Raw genomic sequence first — 19,294 nt, 5'->3', positions numbered from 1 at the left:
TTAAATATTTGGTTTGCATCAAGCTTATGCTTCGACCACTAAAAAAGAAAAATATTAAATTTTCTATTATCATTGTTTTTGGGTTGCATCAAACTTCTCTAAAATATTTTAAAGCAGGAGTCAAGGGTTCAATATTTAGTGGAAGTTGAGTGTCACATAGAATATACAAATTGAATGGGAATCCTATATTGTTTCAAGTTGGAACAGTTGAGGTATCATTTTCATGTAATTCTACCATGTTGAAGTTGAAGTTGAAATTTTTAAGGACAAAAGGCAAGAGTCTTTCAATTTTTTATAGTAAGTTTGTTTTGTATTCTTTACCCATAAGAGGCAAAATTAAGTCACTTTTTTTTTGGGTCAATCACTTGGAATTGAAGGAAGACCAAATGAGTAGGACAGGAGATACATTATGTGCCAATGCATACCCAACAACAGCAAAAGCCAATTGAATAAAGTCAAAAAACTAAGTGCCAATTCATGAAGCCAAAGGCCTCTTCCTTTTGTCAATCATCTAGATTCCATCATGACCAAATAAGTGTTTTCAGTATTGCAATAATATCATTTTGTTGGAGAGATATTAAAGCTGCCATCTCAGACAACTTAATTTTTAAGCATAATGTGTGTATCATTTTGTTGGAATCTGCTTCACATGTATCTACTAGACTACTAGGCTACAAGCCTACAAGCTGCTTTATAAAATATATATATATATATATATATATACAGGCCCGCTCACCTGCGGGACGAAAATAAAGGGACAAAACGGGACAAAACCATCCCAGCCGTTGGATCTTAATTCAGTTGATCAAACGGACAAAACGGCAAACCATTAAAACAAATTTTTTTTTAACCTATTATCCAATCCCGTTTAGTCTCATGGTCAGTTACTTGGTCAGTGACATGGTCAGTTACTTGGTCAGTGACATGGTCAGTTACATGGTCAGTTACGTGACCAGTTACTTGGTCAGTGACATGGGCAGTTACTTGGTCAGTTACATGGTTAGTTACGTGACCAGTTACTTGGTCAGTGACATGGGCAGTTACTTGGTCAGTGACATGGTCAGTTACTTGGTCAGTGACATGGTCAGTTACGTGACCAGTTAGGGTTGTAAGTTCATGTGTATGAGCCTCCTCGAAGTCACTTACACACCAATTTTTGCTTGCCTTGTTAAAGACGATGTTCAACCTTGCCTTACAACCCATATGCTTTATTCCACACCTCCTTTCTTCCATGGTCGATGAATGTTGCTGTCTTGAGTTCTCATAAGTCTTATCTGTTTTTCCTTCCTTGGAACATAAAAATTGTTTCCAAGTAATCTCTCCAGTCACCTTATTTCTCTTAGTTGAACCCATTCTCACACTAAAACCAACTGTCTTTGCATATATCTCATTATAAAAGTAATATGCCTCCTCTATTGATTCGAATTCTTGACCAAGCTGAAGTTTTGGTTCATCTACAATACCATTCTCATTCAGGTCTTGTAACGATGGATCACCCATCATAAAGCTGCAACATTATATTACAAACACAACTATAAATAGAATTTCACCGTAGCTTAGTCTTAGACATAATAATTTCAAAGACATAATAATAATGAAAAAGAAGTTAAAAGCTAAACACAATGATTCAATCCATTCCACTATCCAAAAAAGTATAGATCTTTTATCAATTTCTTTGTACCAACTCCATATCCCAGCAATTGAAAACAGAAACACTTTGCTTACCAAAAAAAAAAGAAAAACACTTCCAAATCCCAATCTAAACAAATCAAATCAAATCAAATCAATAAAATTTTGAGCAGGAATCCAAATCCGAAAACTGAACAAATTTCCATTGGCAACGACAAAGAAATCAGAGCACCAGCAGTGAAATCATTAAACAAAATACAATGGCTCCATGATTCACCAAACTGAAAAAGAAAAATACCTTCAAGATAGACCAGTCTTATGGTGATGATGATGAATCAAGAATGTTATAGGGGAGGCTCTAAGGGGTCTTAGATGAATTGAGAGTTTTTTTTTTTCTTGAATGAAGTTGGATTGAGAATTGAGACGAGGGAGGAGGAAGATAAACAGGGAAAGAAAAGTAGATTAGACGGGATTGGATAGTGCGTTTAAAAAATTTGGTTTTAATGGTTTGCTTTTTATCCGTTTGATCAATTTCATTAAGATCCAACCACTGGGATGATTTCATCCCGTTTTGTCCCTTTATTTTCGTCCCGCAGGTGAGCGGGCCTGTATATATATATATATATATATATATATATATATAAAACCTTAACATGCAAACCATGGAAGCCAACTATGTACCTCTGGATTTCATTAAAAAAAAAATAATAATAATAATAATAAAAAATCCCAACTAGCAATTAGATCATCAAGTGGGAATGTGTCAACATATGTGTTCCATCACAGATCAGGTTATGAATGTTAAAATGGCCATTTATACTCCAAACTTAGCAAGGTTTACATAATGAGTGTTATTGGACTTTTCAAAAGCACATAATCTCCGAAGATATGCTCAAGCAAAATCTTCTTTGCAATGATAATAAGTCGGGACTCGAACTATTTCCCTGTGAGTCTTGAGAAAAAAGTTATCTTCCAGAGATCATCAGATATTAGGCAAGAAAATTTTCACCATTGGCATTATTTATATTTAGTAGAACATGCATGTACTTCACACAGAAATGTACTTCAAGATGACACAGAATAGGAGGAGTTCGGTATCCCATTTCTCCTAGCTAAATTAAAGTGCAAATAAACATTCAACATTCATCGAGTATTCTCAACATCATCTAGTCTCAATGCCATACTAGACTAAGCAAATATGCTCAAAGGACCAGTCTTGTTTGATGCACCAAGTCTACTTTCAGCATTTTCCATTCCTCTAATCCATGTCCTGCAAAAACAGCATTCAACTTTCATTAAAAGGTTATCCTTAGAATCAGATGTCTGCAGAAGTTAACCCAATATAAGCAGAGCAATGTACCAGAAACTTGTTTATATGCTCACTTACCTTCCAATAGTTTCATTGGCCGGACGTGTTAGAATAGTCAGTCTCTTTGCTGTTTTCTTAAATTCACTGCATTAGCCAACACAAGAAAAAAAAGAAGTCCAATAAATATATAGCTAATGAAACCAAATTCGCCTGAAAAGGAAGATAAAACACAAAAAACTATACCCGAATGGTTCATCTCCAGTTTGTTTAACAACACCTGTTGGATCTCGGTAAAGAACATGGCTCAGCATTTCCGGTTTTTCTAATCCAAACATGATGGTCAGCCTCCTGTATAACTCATCATAAGAGCCTAAAGCTGAGAGGTCAAGAGTCCTTCCAACATCCTCGGACTCCATGAATACCTTGCAATGACCGGTATCCACATCAATAGCTTGAAATTCCTCGTTCAATGCAGATTTCTCTAGTGAAGCCCAGCGCTCAAGAGCAGAGTCTGAACCAACAGATAGAAACCTTTTTCTGCCTTGATTCTCATCTTTCAAATTATTACCAGCAAGAACTTGTGAAACTGCATCACTGGAGCAGCTACGAGAGATCTGCTGCTCAGTAATTATTGGTTGACCAAAGAGTAAAAACTGGTGTTTCTTCACATCATCAGATTTCTCCAAGTTCTGATTAGAACTTCCCATTGTTAGCAAGCAAGATAGGCTTTCGTTGCTGTTTGTGTGGCCATTCCTGATGTCATTGGGAATTCTAGAATTTTGATCGAACCTCTGGAAACTGGACGAGAACAGCCCCGACTGCAGTTTGCTGTTAAAGTGGAGATTTGATAAAGATATTCTAAGTTGAGCATGCCTGGCTCCCTGTATGCCTGCAGGAGTGTTATCTGGTAGACAACACATGGGGCTGCTGGACCCGAGGGGGTTGCCTGAAAATGATGGCAACGTTAACTGCCCGTCAAAGTCTGGGTGTTGCGGGATACGCAACTTCTTCCGTGGCGGTGAAAAGGGCGCCATGTGGATAATGGGAAAATTTGATACCAGCTCAATCAACCATGGGCTGACACACTTCACATTCTGTAACAAATCTGGCTCATCCCATGTCACCTGTAAAGGTAATATGGTGGTTTGTCAATTAATGTGAAAGGGAAGTGATGCAAAAGCAGAATTGGATGAGGTTAGACTTTTAAAACAGACTGAAGAAATGGTGACTACTGTAAATTAAAATTCAGTCCACAATCACCCAACACACATAATCATTTGGACAAAGACTTGGGACTCCATAAGAGGTGAAGTCTCGAATCAGTAGACTTAAGAGTTAAAAGTCTGTTTCCACGTAGAGTTCAGACTATGTTAATGAATGAACAGCCAATTCTTGCTGAGCATAGTATGGTGTCCTCAATCTCTAATTTAAACCCATACTGGGCATTAAGAATGGTGGTGCTGAAAACATGGAAGTGCTGAGATGTTTATGTAAAACATCATAGATTATGTCATGTATTGTTCCATTTCCATACTCGGATCATGGAAACATGAAAACTCCACAAAAGTCATGCCAAAAACCTGTTCTACCAGCAACAGACTTTGGTTCTTCAGACCACAATTACAGCCAAATCACACAAGCAGCTAAAAACATAATGGAATCACAAAATGCAGAGACTAGTCACCAAAATGAGCTGTGGAGTTTAAATCTAAAGCAGATGAAATAGACAAAACACAAACATTAAAGTCACCCAAACATTTTAGTAATCTAACGAAATTCAATAGGGATAAATCTCAAGAAATTAAATCACAAACAGATGCAGCTGCTGAAGTTCAGTATATAAAACACACAGATTTCAACAACATAAAAGTTCGAACACCAAATCACAAACAGAAGCTATTATGATGCAATATAATACCTGTAGAACTCTCCAAGGAGAATTAGGCCAGCGGATTTTATCATTAACATCAACAGAAGCTATGGTTCCCATGAACCAACTAATCCTAGAAGAGTCCTCAGTCTCAAAAGGCATCTTAAACCTCATGCCTGAGCACCACTGCACCCTCATCGCCGCCCTCACCGCCGAGGCCTTAACACAAAACTCCGGCGTGCTGGCTCTCGGATAATAAACCACCTCAAACGGCTGTCCATTGGCCGCAAGAGTGGCAGCCTCCACCACAGCCTCAGGCCTCACTCTTCCTCCTCCTCTGCCCCCTCTCTCCTTCCCATTATTCAGACTCGAATTCCCAAACCCATTATTTCTCCCCATTTTGCTCTCTTCATCTTTCAGAAACACCGAGAACCCGGAATACGGCAAAACCGACCCTCCCCCAGAACCGCCGTGGTTCCACCCCGATTCCGACGAACCCTCCGGCGACCCCCGCTTGGCCCTCCGAATCCCGACGCAGAGGTCGCCGTTTTCGGCTCGCAGGAACACAATCGAGTCGCCGGCGACGAGCTTCTTCTGGTTCACGAACGTGCTCCACCCGGTGGTCAGCAAATGCCGGCGAGGGGTGCCTCGGTAAATGTGCCGGAACTTCCACAACTCGCCGTGGACGTCCTTGGCGATCACCGTCTGCACCGGCGGGTCGGCGGAGTAGTCCAGCCTCGGGAAAATGGTCTCGGCGCAGTATCTCGGAACGGAGAACCCGCCGCCATTGTTAGCGTCGGACTGGGTCAGAGTCTTAGCGAAAGAAGAAGGCTTTTCCGGATTCCCAGACCCATCAGAGTCCACAGAGCCTTGGTCCTGAGCAAAAACCTCGTTGCTCTCGGAAGGGACCAGCCGGATTCTGGCGAAGACCTCGTCGGTTTCCGGGTCGGCCATGTATCTGATTCCGGCGACGCGGCAGAGAATGAGAGGTGGGATTCTGACGGAGGAGGCGGGGAAATCGACGTGGGTTTGGGCGTGCTCGGCGTGTCCTTGAGGAAAGTAGAAGACTTTGGAGTTCACCGGAGGCATTTGGACCATGCCGCCGGCGCAGGCGTGCCATAGCTGAGGATCCAAGCTTTTCTCCATGTCCTTCATGGTTTCGGGTTTCTGTTTTGAGTGCTCTGTTCTGGGTTTGAATGCTGGTTTGATCGACTGTTCTATTTCAAAGCAATAAAGGCTTCAACTTCATGAGAGAAGAAGAAGAGGAAGGGCTTTTGATTCAGCGAGTTAAATGCTCTGAGCAACAAGAAAACAAAGATCCAAGATAAGGTTAAAACCAACAAAAGAGGAAAAAGTGGACCTCTTCTACACCTCCATCATCACTGCCATTGAATTCACAGCATTTACCTTTCTCAGGTACAGCAGAATCTTCTTAATCAAAACGAAATGTACAACCAAATGGGAAAGTAAACCAATTTTTAGTCTTTTTCACTTCCACTACTACTACCACTCCCTCCTCAAAATGTAACTACACAATCACAGAGACAACAGAGAACCACTTTTTACGATCACTGCTCTTTTTTTTTTCCACAGTACCCACCTGCTCTCTCTCTCTCTCTTTCCATTGTTTTTCAGCTTTGAAAAGCGCTCACAACTTTTTAATAAGATCAGGGCCCTGTCTCTCTCCTACTCTCTCTCTCTATCACCTGAATTTCTCTCCTTCCTTCTCCCTGTTTTTGTATCTGTAGTCATTCATTCATTCAGATGTGATCAGATCTGAAAACACTGAGCTTTCTCTCTCCATCACCCGGACCCCAAAACAAAAAACAAAATCTTTAAAAAATTCAACGAAAATAAATGAATTTTCGAGATACTTTTTTTTTTTAATTTAATAGGTGGTTACTATTCAGTCGTACTTGGACTGACTCCGAGATCAGAGCACAGCACAGTACTAACTACTGTAGAAGCGGAGACACACGACTTTAACCTAGCGGGTTAAACTGCTGTTTCTTTACTATTTTACCGTAGGTGATTAACTGTTAACCGGCCCATGGGATCAGGACCGAGTACCAACTGTTGAGTGGCACGCAATTACATGGTACGTGGGGTTGGAGAGGAGGTGAGACTCACTCGCCGGGAAGAGAGAGTTGGGGAAGTGGGGGTCCGCCCATTTTTTGCCCGGGGGCGAGAGGGAGGTGATGGTGACTTGGTAAGGGGCTGGAGTGCGTCGGATGTTCTGACTTGACTTATTGAGGGGTCTTAATGCTCTCTGCCTCTTGACATTGGAGTTCACTCTCTGCTTCGGGTTTAGGGTAAAAAAAAAAAAAAAAATTGCAGAGGCAATGCTTTGCTTTGTTCAGACTTCAGATCTTTATCACACTCAAAGTTTGTGACGGTTTTGTTTTTCAATTAAGAGGCAAAAGAGGTAGGTAATGGAAAACAGATGTTTTCTTACTCAAGGAATAATTTTTAAAGGGTTGTTGAGAGACTAATGAATATGTCGATAGAAAACAAATCCACGGTTGTGAGTTGTTATAATTTCAATTTTTTACATGTATTTATGTGGTTAATATGCATTTGTCTCTTACAATCCCTTAAATCTGTTCTTTAGGTGAACAAGTCTAATGGAAAGCAGTCTCACGTTTTATGGATTGTTCTGAATTACATAATATTATCTTCTATACTAAATGAAATCCTCATTTGAACTATCACCAAAAGACTAATTAATAAGTGAACTATCACGGGTTCAAACTCAGTTTATTAAGCTAGGTTCATTATTGAAGTAGACTCTTGAAAAGTAGGTGTGAAATACTATCTCGGATTTGGACTCGATTTTTATCTTCAAAAATCAAAACCTTAATCTCTTTTGAAGCCTCAAAAGGAAAAAAGAAAGAAAAATTAGAATAAGGATAAAATGTAATCAATGAATAAATAAACACTCAAACATAGGCTTTATGGTGGATAGTGGTATTAATTGGGAGTGAAGGATCGTTACCACCCTTTGTCGTGTCTCAAAGTGTTTAATACAACAAACATTTTTCTGAAATGTCGAGTCTTGAATTGAAGCCAAAAGTGTTGGTTATGGGATATGCGACGAAAACGGCAATTTGAGGAAAAACGCCAACAACTTTTTAAAAGATTTGTCAACATTATCAAAGCATATAGTTATACACAAACTACAGAATCTCATTGTCATTTGTCACTACCATCTAAATATGAATGATGAATACGAGGATTACATTCATTTCGCATAAGCAAATCATTTTTCCGATTTCGTATAAGCAAATCATTTTTCCGATTTCGTTTATGGGCGAGCATAGACAGATCTTTTCACATTCATAATGTATCATTATACACTCTTAATTGTCCTTATTCTACTATCAACAAAATGGATCCGATCAATAGATGAGGTAGTGTATCATAAGGGGAAAAAAATATTCTTTCTCCTTCCTCGGGTGACACTAGAGTTTAGACTGTCTTTTTGGATGGACATCAATGAGTATATCCTTTGATTTTAGACTTTTTGTCTTGATTTGCGTGACCGTGACTCCCTGGCCTTGGTTATTTGCTTCTAGTGAGTGTGGCGATGTCGGATATCCGGCTCCTCTAAAGTGAGGAAAATGTGAATTTACTTCAATTTCTTAAAATATGAACTCTCTGTCCAATCTAAGGTTTCTGACAATTAACACATCACTCTTCGACTAATTTTTTATTTTTTGTATAAACCCTAGTTAACATGCCATTATCTCTAGAAAAAAGGTTTGAGGATTTCTCATTAGTGTTTCTCCTCTACATCTCAAGTTCCTTCTTTGTGCTTCCTTTTCTATTTCTCTTTACTTCCATGGCTGCTTCACTAATCATGCAATGACTTCTTGCACTAGTGTAAAATTCATAACAATACCTAATCAATAATCACAAGCAAAATTCATATGCAAGGTTAGATTCTAAAGATAGTAATCACCAAGCACTTAAAAAGCATATGTATTACGAGAGATTTCATATATTCAATTTTGTCTGATAAAGTGATATGAGGTTCACGTCCAAAACCAATTGGCAATGGATAGAGTGGCCCAAACCCTTATAAACTCACTAGCAAGGTCTCATTTTTCCCATGTGGGATATATATACTCTCAGCACGCCCCCGCACGTGTGGCGAATTTTCAAGCCATACACATGGACAACTTTGCGTGACGTGGAGCCCGTGTGGCCGTGAGGCATGCATACATGGGATAACCCGCTTTGGTACCATGATAAAGTAATCTGGGATTCACATCCAAAACCAATTAGCAATGGATGAAGTGACCCAAACCCTTATAAACGCACTAACAATGTCCCATTTTTCCCATGTGGGATGTATATACTCTCAACACGTCCCCGCATGTGTGGTAAATTTTCAAGCCATACACGTGGACAACTTTGTGTGACGTGGAGCCCGTGTGGCCGTGAGGCATGCACACGTGGGATAACTTGGCTATGATAACATAATAAAGTGATCTAAGGTTCACATCCAAACTAATTAACAATGGATGGAGTGGCCCAAACCCTTATAAACCCACTAGCAAGGTCTCATTTATCTCATGTGGGATGTATATACTCTTAACATTGTCTTGCTATTCATATTCAATTAAATAGGATCATAAAGTGAATTTGGATTGGAACATGGTGAAATTGATGGGTTAGCTAGCCATCGAGTAGGAAACTTATAACTGATTTTGAGGCTTGCATATTTCATTCTAGGGCAAAATTGTAGGTCTGCATGTTTCAGACCCCATTAAATCAATCCAATATCCTTCTCATCGAGAGTTAGAAAGGTTTCTCACTGAAAGTGCCTTAGGAAATGCATAAGCCAATTCGACAGCCAGTGATGAAGTTGTCTGTTAATGTTTAAGATTGAGTGGTGGCCCAAGTCTTTGTTAACGCTGGTCCGATGGGTGGACCGCTACTTGCAACGTTCTCAGAGCTTCTGCTACCTGTCAAGTAAAATACAAAGCAGCGTCAGAGGGAGACCGCGTTGGGCGGTCTTCTCTTCTCTGATGCCTAAGTTAGTCAATGTATTTATGTTGACAGAATAACAGTAGGTAAGTAGTGAATGTGTAATTAATGAGGAGAGAGGAGAGAACCTTTTATAGGTGGGGAAGAGGCTGATCTCTTCCATACTTTAGATGTGGGACTGATATGCTTCAGTTCCCAGCTTCTGATGCCATCTTGACGTGGCGGGTGGCGGCGTGTTAGCGGTGATCTGAGGGTGAGCCGGGGCTCAGGCGATACCCTGCTTGGCTATGTTTCCGTAGGTCACTCCGTTGGCGGGAGTTGGTACCGCTGGTGGTAGCATGAGCGTGGCTCATTAGAGCTAATTATGCTTGGAAAATGCTCATGTAAGTACAAGTCCCCCAAGTCCCCAGTCAAAGAGGGCAATCTTAGTTAGGGAGTTGTCTAGCGGTTTGAAGCGTTACTTCAGCTAGACTTGCAAAAGCATAATTAGTGTCAATGCGTTGTCAACCATAGACTTATTAAGCAAATGCTTTATACCCTTTCGGGTGGGCCCCTGCTAGGCCCTCGAGGGAGTCCCCCACTCCCCGGCTAAGATAGACCTGCCCTGGTCAGTATATTATTTGTTCAGGGGAGCTGCACTGAGCAGAGGGTGTTGGGTAGCGAGCCCAATCTTTGGTACCCGAGTGGTGGGAGTCAACGTGCCTGATCAGGGTCGTCGTAGACTGTTGACGTGTCCCCGTGTCCTGGAGGGACGTAGCCTAATTGTAACCCTGCGTGGCGGTCGTTGTCAGGATGAGGCCTTTGCCTCGGGAATCGCCGTTGGCGGAAGTCTCTCTGTTGATAGTAAGCGGTAAGCAGTGTCGCAGGGACCTACTTGGTGGTAGCCCAGTGAGCAGTGTTGTGCTCAGTGGAGACTATCGTGCTTGCAAGATGAAAAAGGAGAAGTCCGCTAGCGGAGATTGAGCTTAACGAAGATTGTCACTTGCAAGATGAAAAGGGAGAAGTCCTGCTAGCGGAGTTGCGCTTAGCGGAGACTGCCTCACTTGCAAGATGAAAAGGGAGGCGTCCAGCCAGCGGAGTTGCACTTAGCGGAGACTGGCTCACTTGTAAGATGAAAAGGGAGGCGTCCCGCCAGCGGATTTGCGTTTAGCGGAGACTGCCTCACTTGCAAGATGAAAAGGGGAGGCGTCCCGCTAGAGGAGTTGCGCTTAGCGGAGCGTCGACGATTGGTATACCTGCCCTTCTTAAGGTTACTTCATATAGACGCTTTGTCTGACGGCTCCCAACACGTGGCCAACATGTACTGGGTTAGCATGTGGAATAACATCCCCGTAGCACGCCCGCATCCTCACCATTAATGCGAATAATTATTGATTTGTAACTGAGGTGACGCCTCGGTTAATTCGGAGAGTAAGTGCGATTGTGGGCCACGTGTATGGCTTTCGTGTGATGTCGTTTTTCAGCGGACGGCGTAGATTTTCTTGATGTTGACATAAAAGGGAGGGAAACTGAGTGGTTTTGACACTTTGCACTTTGAACTAATATCGTCGTCTTCAAGCTTTGCTATGAGATCAGAGCAGAAGATTCTGCAATTCCTTGAAGTTATTGATCTTTGGAGGACGAAGACCTCCTGAAGTGAAGGCGAGCACCATCAAGCGTACCGGAGTTTCCTTCTTTGAGGTTGGTAGCCTAAATCTCGTCCCTGTTTTATTGGGTTTTTGTTTGTTTGCTTCTATCAGTTTCTGTTTTTGGTATTTGGAGTGATTTTCCCTGGTGTGTTCTGAAGCTGTAGAATGATGTTTAGGGATGGGTTTAGGCCTTAGACAGGGGGTTGAGGTTTCTTGCTTTGTTAGATGGTCGAATCTGGGTTTGAATGTATGTGCGTTTTGTTCTTGTTTTGGCACTTTCTGGGTTTTCTGGGTATGGGTGTTCTTGGCTACAATCTGACATAGGGATAGTTTAGATCTTGTCGGAACTGACTGGTTTGGGTTTTAGGGTTTGTGATGGCTAGCGTCGTAAAGATCTCGAGCAGTGAGGATTTCGGGTCTGACGTGTCGCTAAATGTTGCGGATAAGATTTTTATTGATTCTTTGCGTCCGCCTGCTCCTGCAGGAACCTCACTGCTGGAACCTCTAGACATTGAACCTTTACAAACCATACCCTGGGCCGTAGCCATGGCTCGAGGTGGGCGACCAGAGAGTTCTAGGACAAGGGAGGACGCTGCCGCCCGTGTTCGGCACGAAGAGAGGCTAGCGAGTAATAGCGCCGCTAACGGTTCCGCTGATGGGGGAGATGTTGGCCGGGAGGAAATTGATTCAGCCTGGGTCCTTGACGATGGTACCCCAGTGGACGAGGCGGGCGGGCCGATGACTGTAGCCACCGTGAATCCACTTAAGCGGGTGTTTCGCCTCCTTGGGGTTGTGAAGCTGCGACTGCCGATGAAGGAAAATAGAGCGTCGATTCTGCCAGCTGGGCACCTCGCCGTGCACGAGGCTATCATCTGCCAAGGAGTACCCATTGCCGTTGCAGTGTTGGAGCTGCAGGTGACCTCGAGGCTTGTCGCCGCCAGTGCCACACGGGTGGTTCTTCAGAAGAAGCGGCGACAAAATGACACTGATGAAGAAGAAGAGGGAGACGATCGCGGTCCGCCAGCAGAAGAGGGCAAAACAGGCCCTGCCGAAGGTGACTGTGGCCTATGTCAAGGAGGTGCAGACGAGCTGTTTAGATTCCTTTGTCGCGTATGCTGAATTCCTGATCGACCCTGAGTGGGAGTTTCTCTTCCACCTCTTTGAGCGGTTAGGATTTGGCGAATTGGATGGGACAGTCCGCTCAACCGCTATTCAACAGTCGCCATCCAGCTCGGCGTTTGGCCATCTGTCCGTTGGGTTGCATGAGCTGTTCCTCGCCGCGTCAAACCAGCCTCGGGTTGAGCGGCAGCTGAAGGAAGAAATCAAAGGTCTCGAGAGGGAGTTGTAGGAGGCCAAAGACAAGCTGGCGGACGTTGAGCGGCGCCTGACCAAGGCGAAGTGCTATGCGATGGATGCCCGCGGCAAGCTGAATGTCGCCGTTGAGCTGGACCTCGAGCGGAATGACCACGTATCATTGCTGGAGCAGGATATAGCTCTATTGAAGGAGCAAGTGGCGGCCAAGGGTAAGAAGGTCGACATCCTGCAGCGGGAGTCCGCCGCCAAGACTGCGGAGCTGAAGAAGTTAGAGGGCGAGGTTGCCCAGCTGGGGAATGAGAAGGGCCATGCAGAGGTCGCCACCGTGGAATCTTTCAAGCAGTCCGCCGCATATATGCAAGCCCTGATTGAGCCAGTGAAAGCCGGTGCCGCCGCTAACCTGGAGTTGCTGAAGCAGAAAGGCGCCATTGACTGGGTCAAAGCGTCTCAGTCTGCCAGTACGTCGAGGCAGCCGCCTATGCCAGCGGGTGGGGCTATTGTTGCTCTGGCTGGAGATGCTCGCTCTAGCAGTGGTGAGAGTGATAACGGTCCGACGGATAATGGTCAGCGGACTCCGCTGGCTACCCATTCTGAAGTCTCCCAGGCCAACTTCATGGCGGCGCATACTCGGTCGGATGGTACCATTGTGACGTTGAGTCCCACTGTTCCTGGGTCTGACCAAACTAGTCGCATGGGAGCGCAGCAGCCGCCGGTGACCAATGAAGAAGTCGCAACTGCTCTCCATAGTCCCTGAAGACTACCTGAGCCTTGTGCTCCTGCTTCTGTTGCTCTCCATTTTTTTATTTATTATAAAGCCACTAAGGCCTCTTTTGTAATTTGACAATATTGTTGGGCGGGGAGCCCCGACCCTGAATATATAAAGCCACTAAGTGTAGATTTGTTTAATGATTGCATTGTATGAATGTTGATGAACCGCTAGAGTTTTGATGTTGCTTTTGTTAATCAACGAAATATTAAAGGAATTAAAATTGTTCCAAGTGCACAATGTAGCAGACGTAGTCCGCCGAATATTATTGGCATTGCCAGTTAACTCTTGTGCTTGGACTTGGTGACAATGGTTTGAATAATTCCTCATTTCATTGATAGCTGATAGATCAGCGTTTACAAAAGCGGGGTTGTACCCATTGGGTAGCTTCCCTTAGCTAAATATTGAACAAAAATTTAGCTAAGTCAAGATGCTCTTGGGTAGTCGCATGACTATTTGTAGTAATACCGAAGGTGTTCGGTATTCCAAGGGTGGGTCGTTGTGACGCCATCCTTGTCCATTAAGTAGAAGGTGTCGGGGCTAACGACTTCCAAAATTTTGTATGGGCATTCCCAAGTTGGACAGAGTGCCGTTGGCAGTGGAATGACTTCCTTCATTACCCAGTCCCCCAGTTGGAGGTTCCGGGCTTTGACTCTGGCATTGTAGAAACGCGATACTTGTTGCTTGTTTTGCAAGTTGTGCAAATGGGCCTTGTGTCGTTTCTTCTCGAGGAGGCCTTTGTCGAGATTGATGCCTTCGCCGTTGGTCTCGGGACAGTAGCCCTCGACCCTAGCGGCAGGTTGGGTGACCTCGATGGGTAGGACGGCCTCAGTCGAACATCATACAGAATGGTGTTTCTCCGGTGATGGAGGTTGGGGTAGTCCTAATGGCCCACAGTACCTCCGACAGCTTCTCCGCCCATAAACCCTTAGCGTCGTCGAGTTTCTTTTTTAGCAGCGTCTTAATTATCTTGTTTGCTGCTTCGACGTGGCCGTTGGTTTGGGGGTGAGCAACAGATGCAAAACTCATCTTGGTGCCCAGGTTAACGGTAAAAGATATGAGGTCCTTGTTGTTGAACTGTGTGTCGTTGTCTGTGATGATTGTGTGGAGGATGCCGTAGCGGCAATAGATGTTCTTCCAGAGGAAGTGAGTTACCTTGGCGGTAGTTATTGCCGTTAGCAGTTCCAACTCTATAAATTTACTGTTGTAGTCGATGGCGACAATGATGTATTTGAACTGGCCCTTAGCGGTAGGGAATTTTCCAAGCAAGTCCAGGCCCCACATGGAGTGGATCCATGGGCCAATGATGATTGACAGGGGCTCCGCCGGGGCATGGGTAAGGTCAGCGTATTGTTGACCTTCCTAGCGTCGTTGTCGAGCGTGGGCCAGAAGTAGCCCTGTCGTATTGTGCGATTGGCCAAAGATATGGCGCCAGAGTGGTTTCCACATTCCCTGGCTTGTATCATTGCAAGAATGAATTTTCCCTCCTCTGGGGTCAGACATCGGAGGTTTGGATGGGTGAATCCCTGGTGGTAGAGTTTGTCATTCTGGATATTATAGCTGGTTGCTCTCCGCTTGAGTTGCCTCGCTTCGACCTTGTCGGTTAGCAGTGTGTTGTTGCGCTTGTACTCAATGATTTCATCCATCCAGCTTGGGTTTACCTCAATGTTGAAGATTTCTGCCAGGATTTTGGTGGGGCTTGTCAAGGTGTTCCACCCTTGTGTCCGTTGGACTTTGGTGTGGTTGGGCGATTGCTAGTCTTGCCAGTGAATCAGCCTTGATGTTCTTTTCCCTGGGGATCTAAGTGGTAGTGTGAAATTTGAATTTCTTGAGGAGTGTCTTGACATACCCCAGGTATGCCACTAACTGCTGGTCCTTGGCTTGGAAGTTGTCGTTGACCTGGTTAACGACTAGCTCGGAGTCACTGAATATGTTAACACTGTCAGCCCCTGTGTCAATGGCGAGGAGTAAGCTAGCAATGAGCGCTTCATACTCCGCCATGTTGTTTGAGGCTTTGAAATTGCATTTTAACACGTATTCCACGTTTAGTCCCCCTGGTCCCGTCAGGATGACTCCGGCGCCGCAGGCCTTGGCGCAAGCTGAGCCATCCACGTGGAGGTTCCAGTCTGACTGCTGCAGGGGGGCTAGTTCCTCAGAGGTTATCATTTCTGTGTTGGCTTCTTCTACCCCTAGGTTGGGTTCATCCTGACGCTCGGTGAGCTCAGCGATGAAATCTACCATTGTCTGGCCTTTCATGGCAGTCCTTGGCTTATAGTCAATGTCGAACTCGCTGAGCTCGATGGCCCACTTGCTGAGACGGCCGGAGTGTTCAGGATTTTGCATTACCTGCTTCAGCGGTTGGTTTGTTAAGACATGGATGGTGTGGGCTTGGAAGTATTAGAGAAGGCGTCTAGTGGAGACAATGAGTGCGAGAGCAAGCTGCTCCAGGGGGGTATATCGTGTCTCAGCCCCATTCATGCCTCTGCCGGCGTAGAATACAGGGAGTTCTTCCTGACCCTCTCATCGTACAATGGCGCAGCTAACCGCTGATTGTGATACCGCCAGGTAGATTACAATACCTCCCCCTGTACATGGATAGAAAGAAGTGGGACTGCTGCCAAGTATTCCTTCAAACTTTGGAACACCGCCTCACAGTCTGGGGTCCAGTCAATTTCCTTCTTGTGGGTCCTCTTCAAAATTTTGAAAAATGGGAGGCACCTGTCAGTGAGTCTGGAGATGAACCGAGAGAGAGTGGTTAGTTTGCCTTGGAGGCTCTGAACATGCACCTTCCATTCCCGAGCCTTCATGTTGAGGATGACTTGCACCTTGTCAAGGTTGGTCTCTATGCCCCTTTCACTGACGATGTAGCCCAGAAATTTGCTAGCGGTGATGCCAATAAATATTTTTCTGGGTTGAGGCGCATACCATAAGCCAAGAGAATGGCGAATATGATTCTGAGGTTTGCCACGTGTCTGCTTTCTTTGATGCTTTTGACTAACATGTCGTCCACGTATACCTCTATTATCTTGTCGAGATGCTCAGCGAACATGGCATTCATCAACCGCTGATAAGTTGCACCGGCGTTCTTCAAACCGAAAGGCATGACATTGTAGCAGTATAGGCCCTTGTCGGTGGTGAAGGTGGTGCATTCCTGGTCGCCGGGGTGCATCTTGATCTGATTATAGCCAGAGAAGGCGTCCATCATGCTGAGCAGCTCGTGTCCAGCTGTTGCATCGACCAGTTGATCAGTGCGTGGTAGCGGGAAGCTATCCTTGGGACATGCCTTGTTAAGACCTTTGAAGTCTACACACATCCGCCACTTTTTGCTAGGTTTCTTGACCATAACCAGGTTGGAAATCCATTGGGGATAATTGACATAGCGGATGAACCCAATGCCCCTGCAGCTTGGCGACCTCCTCCCCTATTGCACGATATATCTCTTCATCGAAGGCCCTTCGCCGCCGCTTCACAGGATAGAAGGATGGTTTGATACTCATCTTGTGTGTGATGATCTCAGGGGAGATGCTTGGCTTATCAGCGTAGGACCATGCAAAGACAGAGGCGTTGTCACGTAGAAACTGTGTGAATTCAGCCGCTACCTCTAGGGCTGGTTAAGCGCCGATGCGGACCGTCCGTTCAGGGTGCTCGTCGCAAATGCTGATAACCCTCAAAGATGTCTCTGGGATGACAGGCTATTTTTTGACATATTTCTCCTCGTCATCCCGAGGGTCCTCAAAAATGCTTGGTGCCGGTGCATGGTTTCCTACTGTTAAGATTTCATGGCGGCGGGCCGACCTTGCCACAGTCGTTGAATAACATTCCCATGCCAGTTGTTGACTTCCTTTCACACAGCCTGTTCTGCTGGGTGTAGGCAACTTCATGAGAAGCATGTATCCGACTATGATGCACTTGAGTTTGTTGAGTGTCGGTCGACCAATGATGGCATTATATGAATTGAAGCAGTCGACGATGATGAACTCTGTATGTATCTCCGCCGTGCATGGACTAGCGCCAATAACTAGTCGCATGTAGTCAGAACCAAGTGGTTGTGTGACGTCACCAGAGAAACTGAGCAGCGGCTCATGATCTTAGAGCAATTTTCTATTCCGCTGGAGTTGGTTGTAGCAACTATTGAAGATGACATTGACAGCGGATCCGCTGTCAACAAAGACCCTTCCCACTGACCATTTATCGAGCACGATGTCGATCAAGAATGGATCGTCGTGGGGCAGATGTACTCCACGTTTCTCCTCCTCCGAGAAGGTGATGGGTTCCCACCCGGACCTTGGGAGTTTGGCGGATCTCTCATAGAGGATGTTGCAAACTTTTTTTGGGTGGTTAGCGCATGCATAACGCTTTCTTGCCCTATGAGACATGTTGGTGATTGGAGCACCACCGTCGATGGTGTTGATGAGGCGCATGGGTTCGATGTTAGCGACCACAGGTGGCGGTTGGCGCACCTTGAATTGTTCCATCTTGCCATCACAGTATAAAGTCTCAATAGCCGTTTCGAGGGCATTGTAGTTGTTGGTGTTGTGACCGCTGTCCTCGTGGTATTTGCACCACTTGCCAATGTTCCTGGGCTTCCCACCCTTGGGTATTTTCTAGGGGGTGGTGGCGGAATCTGGTCCTTGCATTGCTCGTATATCTCCTCATATGAGGCTGTAAGGACTGTAAACACTGCATACCGCTAGGAGGATTCCGTCTGTTTGTTACGGTTATACCCATGGGATGAGCGGTTGCCCTTGTTGTAATGCTGGTCCTTCTACCGCTTGTTCTAGTAGTTGCCCTGTTGCTACTCTCTCTTCTTATCAGTTAGCGGCGTAGCAGAGGTTTTGTTAGCGGTCTCCTGATGGCTAGAGGAGGGCTGAGTGGATTTTGCCGGTGTTGGCGGTGATGGTGGGGTTTCTCCATATGTGATGAATTCTGCCTGTGTATGGATGACTACCTCACCCATGACATGGTCATACGCGACATTTGGATGATTGTAATTGAGGTGATAGAGAAATTTTCCCTTGAGGAGTCCTTGCTTGAAGGCTGCTAATGTCATTGTTTTGTCAAGATCGTGGCACTGAGATGTTGCCGCCCCCCACCTGGTGACAAATGCCTTCAATGTTTCCTCGAGGCCCTGTTTAACGTTAAACAGCTGACTTATGTTGTGGTGTCCGGCGGCTAGCAGGATGAACTGAGAAAGGAAAGCATTTGATAGTGCATTGAATGAGTCGATGGATCCAGATGGGCATTCAAAGAACCAGCTTATTGCCTCACTGTCTAGCATTTCGCTGAACAAGTGGCAGAGGGTGGCGTCATCGAATCCCTTGTTGTTAGTGACTTTTTTTAAGGTGTCCATGTGGACGAAGGGGTCAGTCATGCCGCTGTAATGTGATATATTTGGTGTCTTTGCATATGCTGGTCTGATGGCCTGCAAGATCCTGGCGGTGAATGACCCTAGCCTGGACGCAAAGAGCGGATTTGGTGTTAGCGCTAGGGCACCTGCCTCCGCCCGGATTAGCCTTTGTTCTAATTGTTGCATCCTTTCTAGGATTAGGGCGGTTGCGTCGCCAGTGGGCCCTGCCTGGAGGTTCCGCTGCGCCAGCTCCTGCCTGGGGGCAGGTGAATTACCTTCAGTTCTGGCCCTAGTTGCAGAGCGGTTGGTGTGAGGTTGTGATTCCGCTTCTTGTTCCAACATTAGGCGGGGTAGGGGAGGTGGGCCCATTCCCAATAGTTCTGGTGGGTTTAGCGGTACCTGCATCTGTATGATTGGTACGGGTACCAATCCGCCAGTG

The 19,294-nt window shown here is 45.1% G+C and overlaps 1 protein-coding gene across 2 annotated transcripts; it reads right to left on the bottom strand.

Annotated features, from left to right (window-relative positions):
* Positions 1 to 2,618: 2,618 nt before the first annotated feature.
* Positions 2,619 to 6,649, bottom strand: LOC112168028 (auxin response factor 18). 2 transcript variants are annotated; one of them, XM_024305144.2, is made up of 5 exons: positions 6,216 to 6,649; positions 4,857 to 6,104; positions 3,182 to 4,062; positions 3,017 to 3,082; positions 2,619 to 2,899 (listed from the first exon to the last, which is right to left on the bottom strand). In XM_024305144.2, exons 2-5 carry the CDS (start codon positions 5,961 to 5,963, stop codon positions 2,818 to 2,820), a joined length of 2,136 nt encoding a protein of 711 aa, XP_024160912.1. In that variant the 5' UTR covers positions 5,964 to 6,104; positions 6,216 to 6,649; the 3' UTR covers positions 2,619 to 2,817. The 2 variants fall into 2 exon arrangements, with proteins under 2 accessions (XP_024160912.1, XP_024160911.1); XM_024305143.2 differs by having other exon boundaries at positions 4,857 to 6,649.
* Between the last annotated feature and the right edge of the window lie 12,645 nt (positions 6,650 to 19,294).

The sequence above is a fragment of the Rosa chinensis genome, chromosome 5 (genome assembly GCF_002994745.2).
Source record: "Rosa chinensis cultivar Old Blush chromosome 5, RchiOBHm-V2, whole genome shotgun sequence".
In the NCBI taxonomy this organism is placed as follows: Eukaryota; Viridiplantae; Streptophyta; class Magnoliopsida; order Rosales; family Rosaceae; genus Rosa; species Rosa chinensis.
Note: the sequence above shows the minus strand (reverse complement) of the source record. Positions and strands in the feature narration are given on the sequence as shown.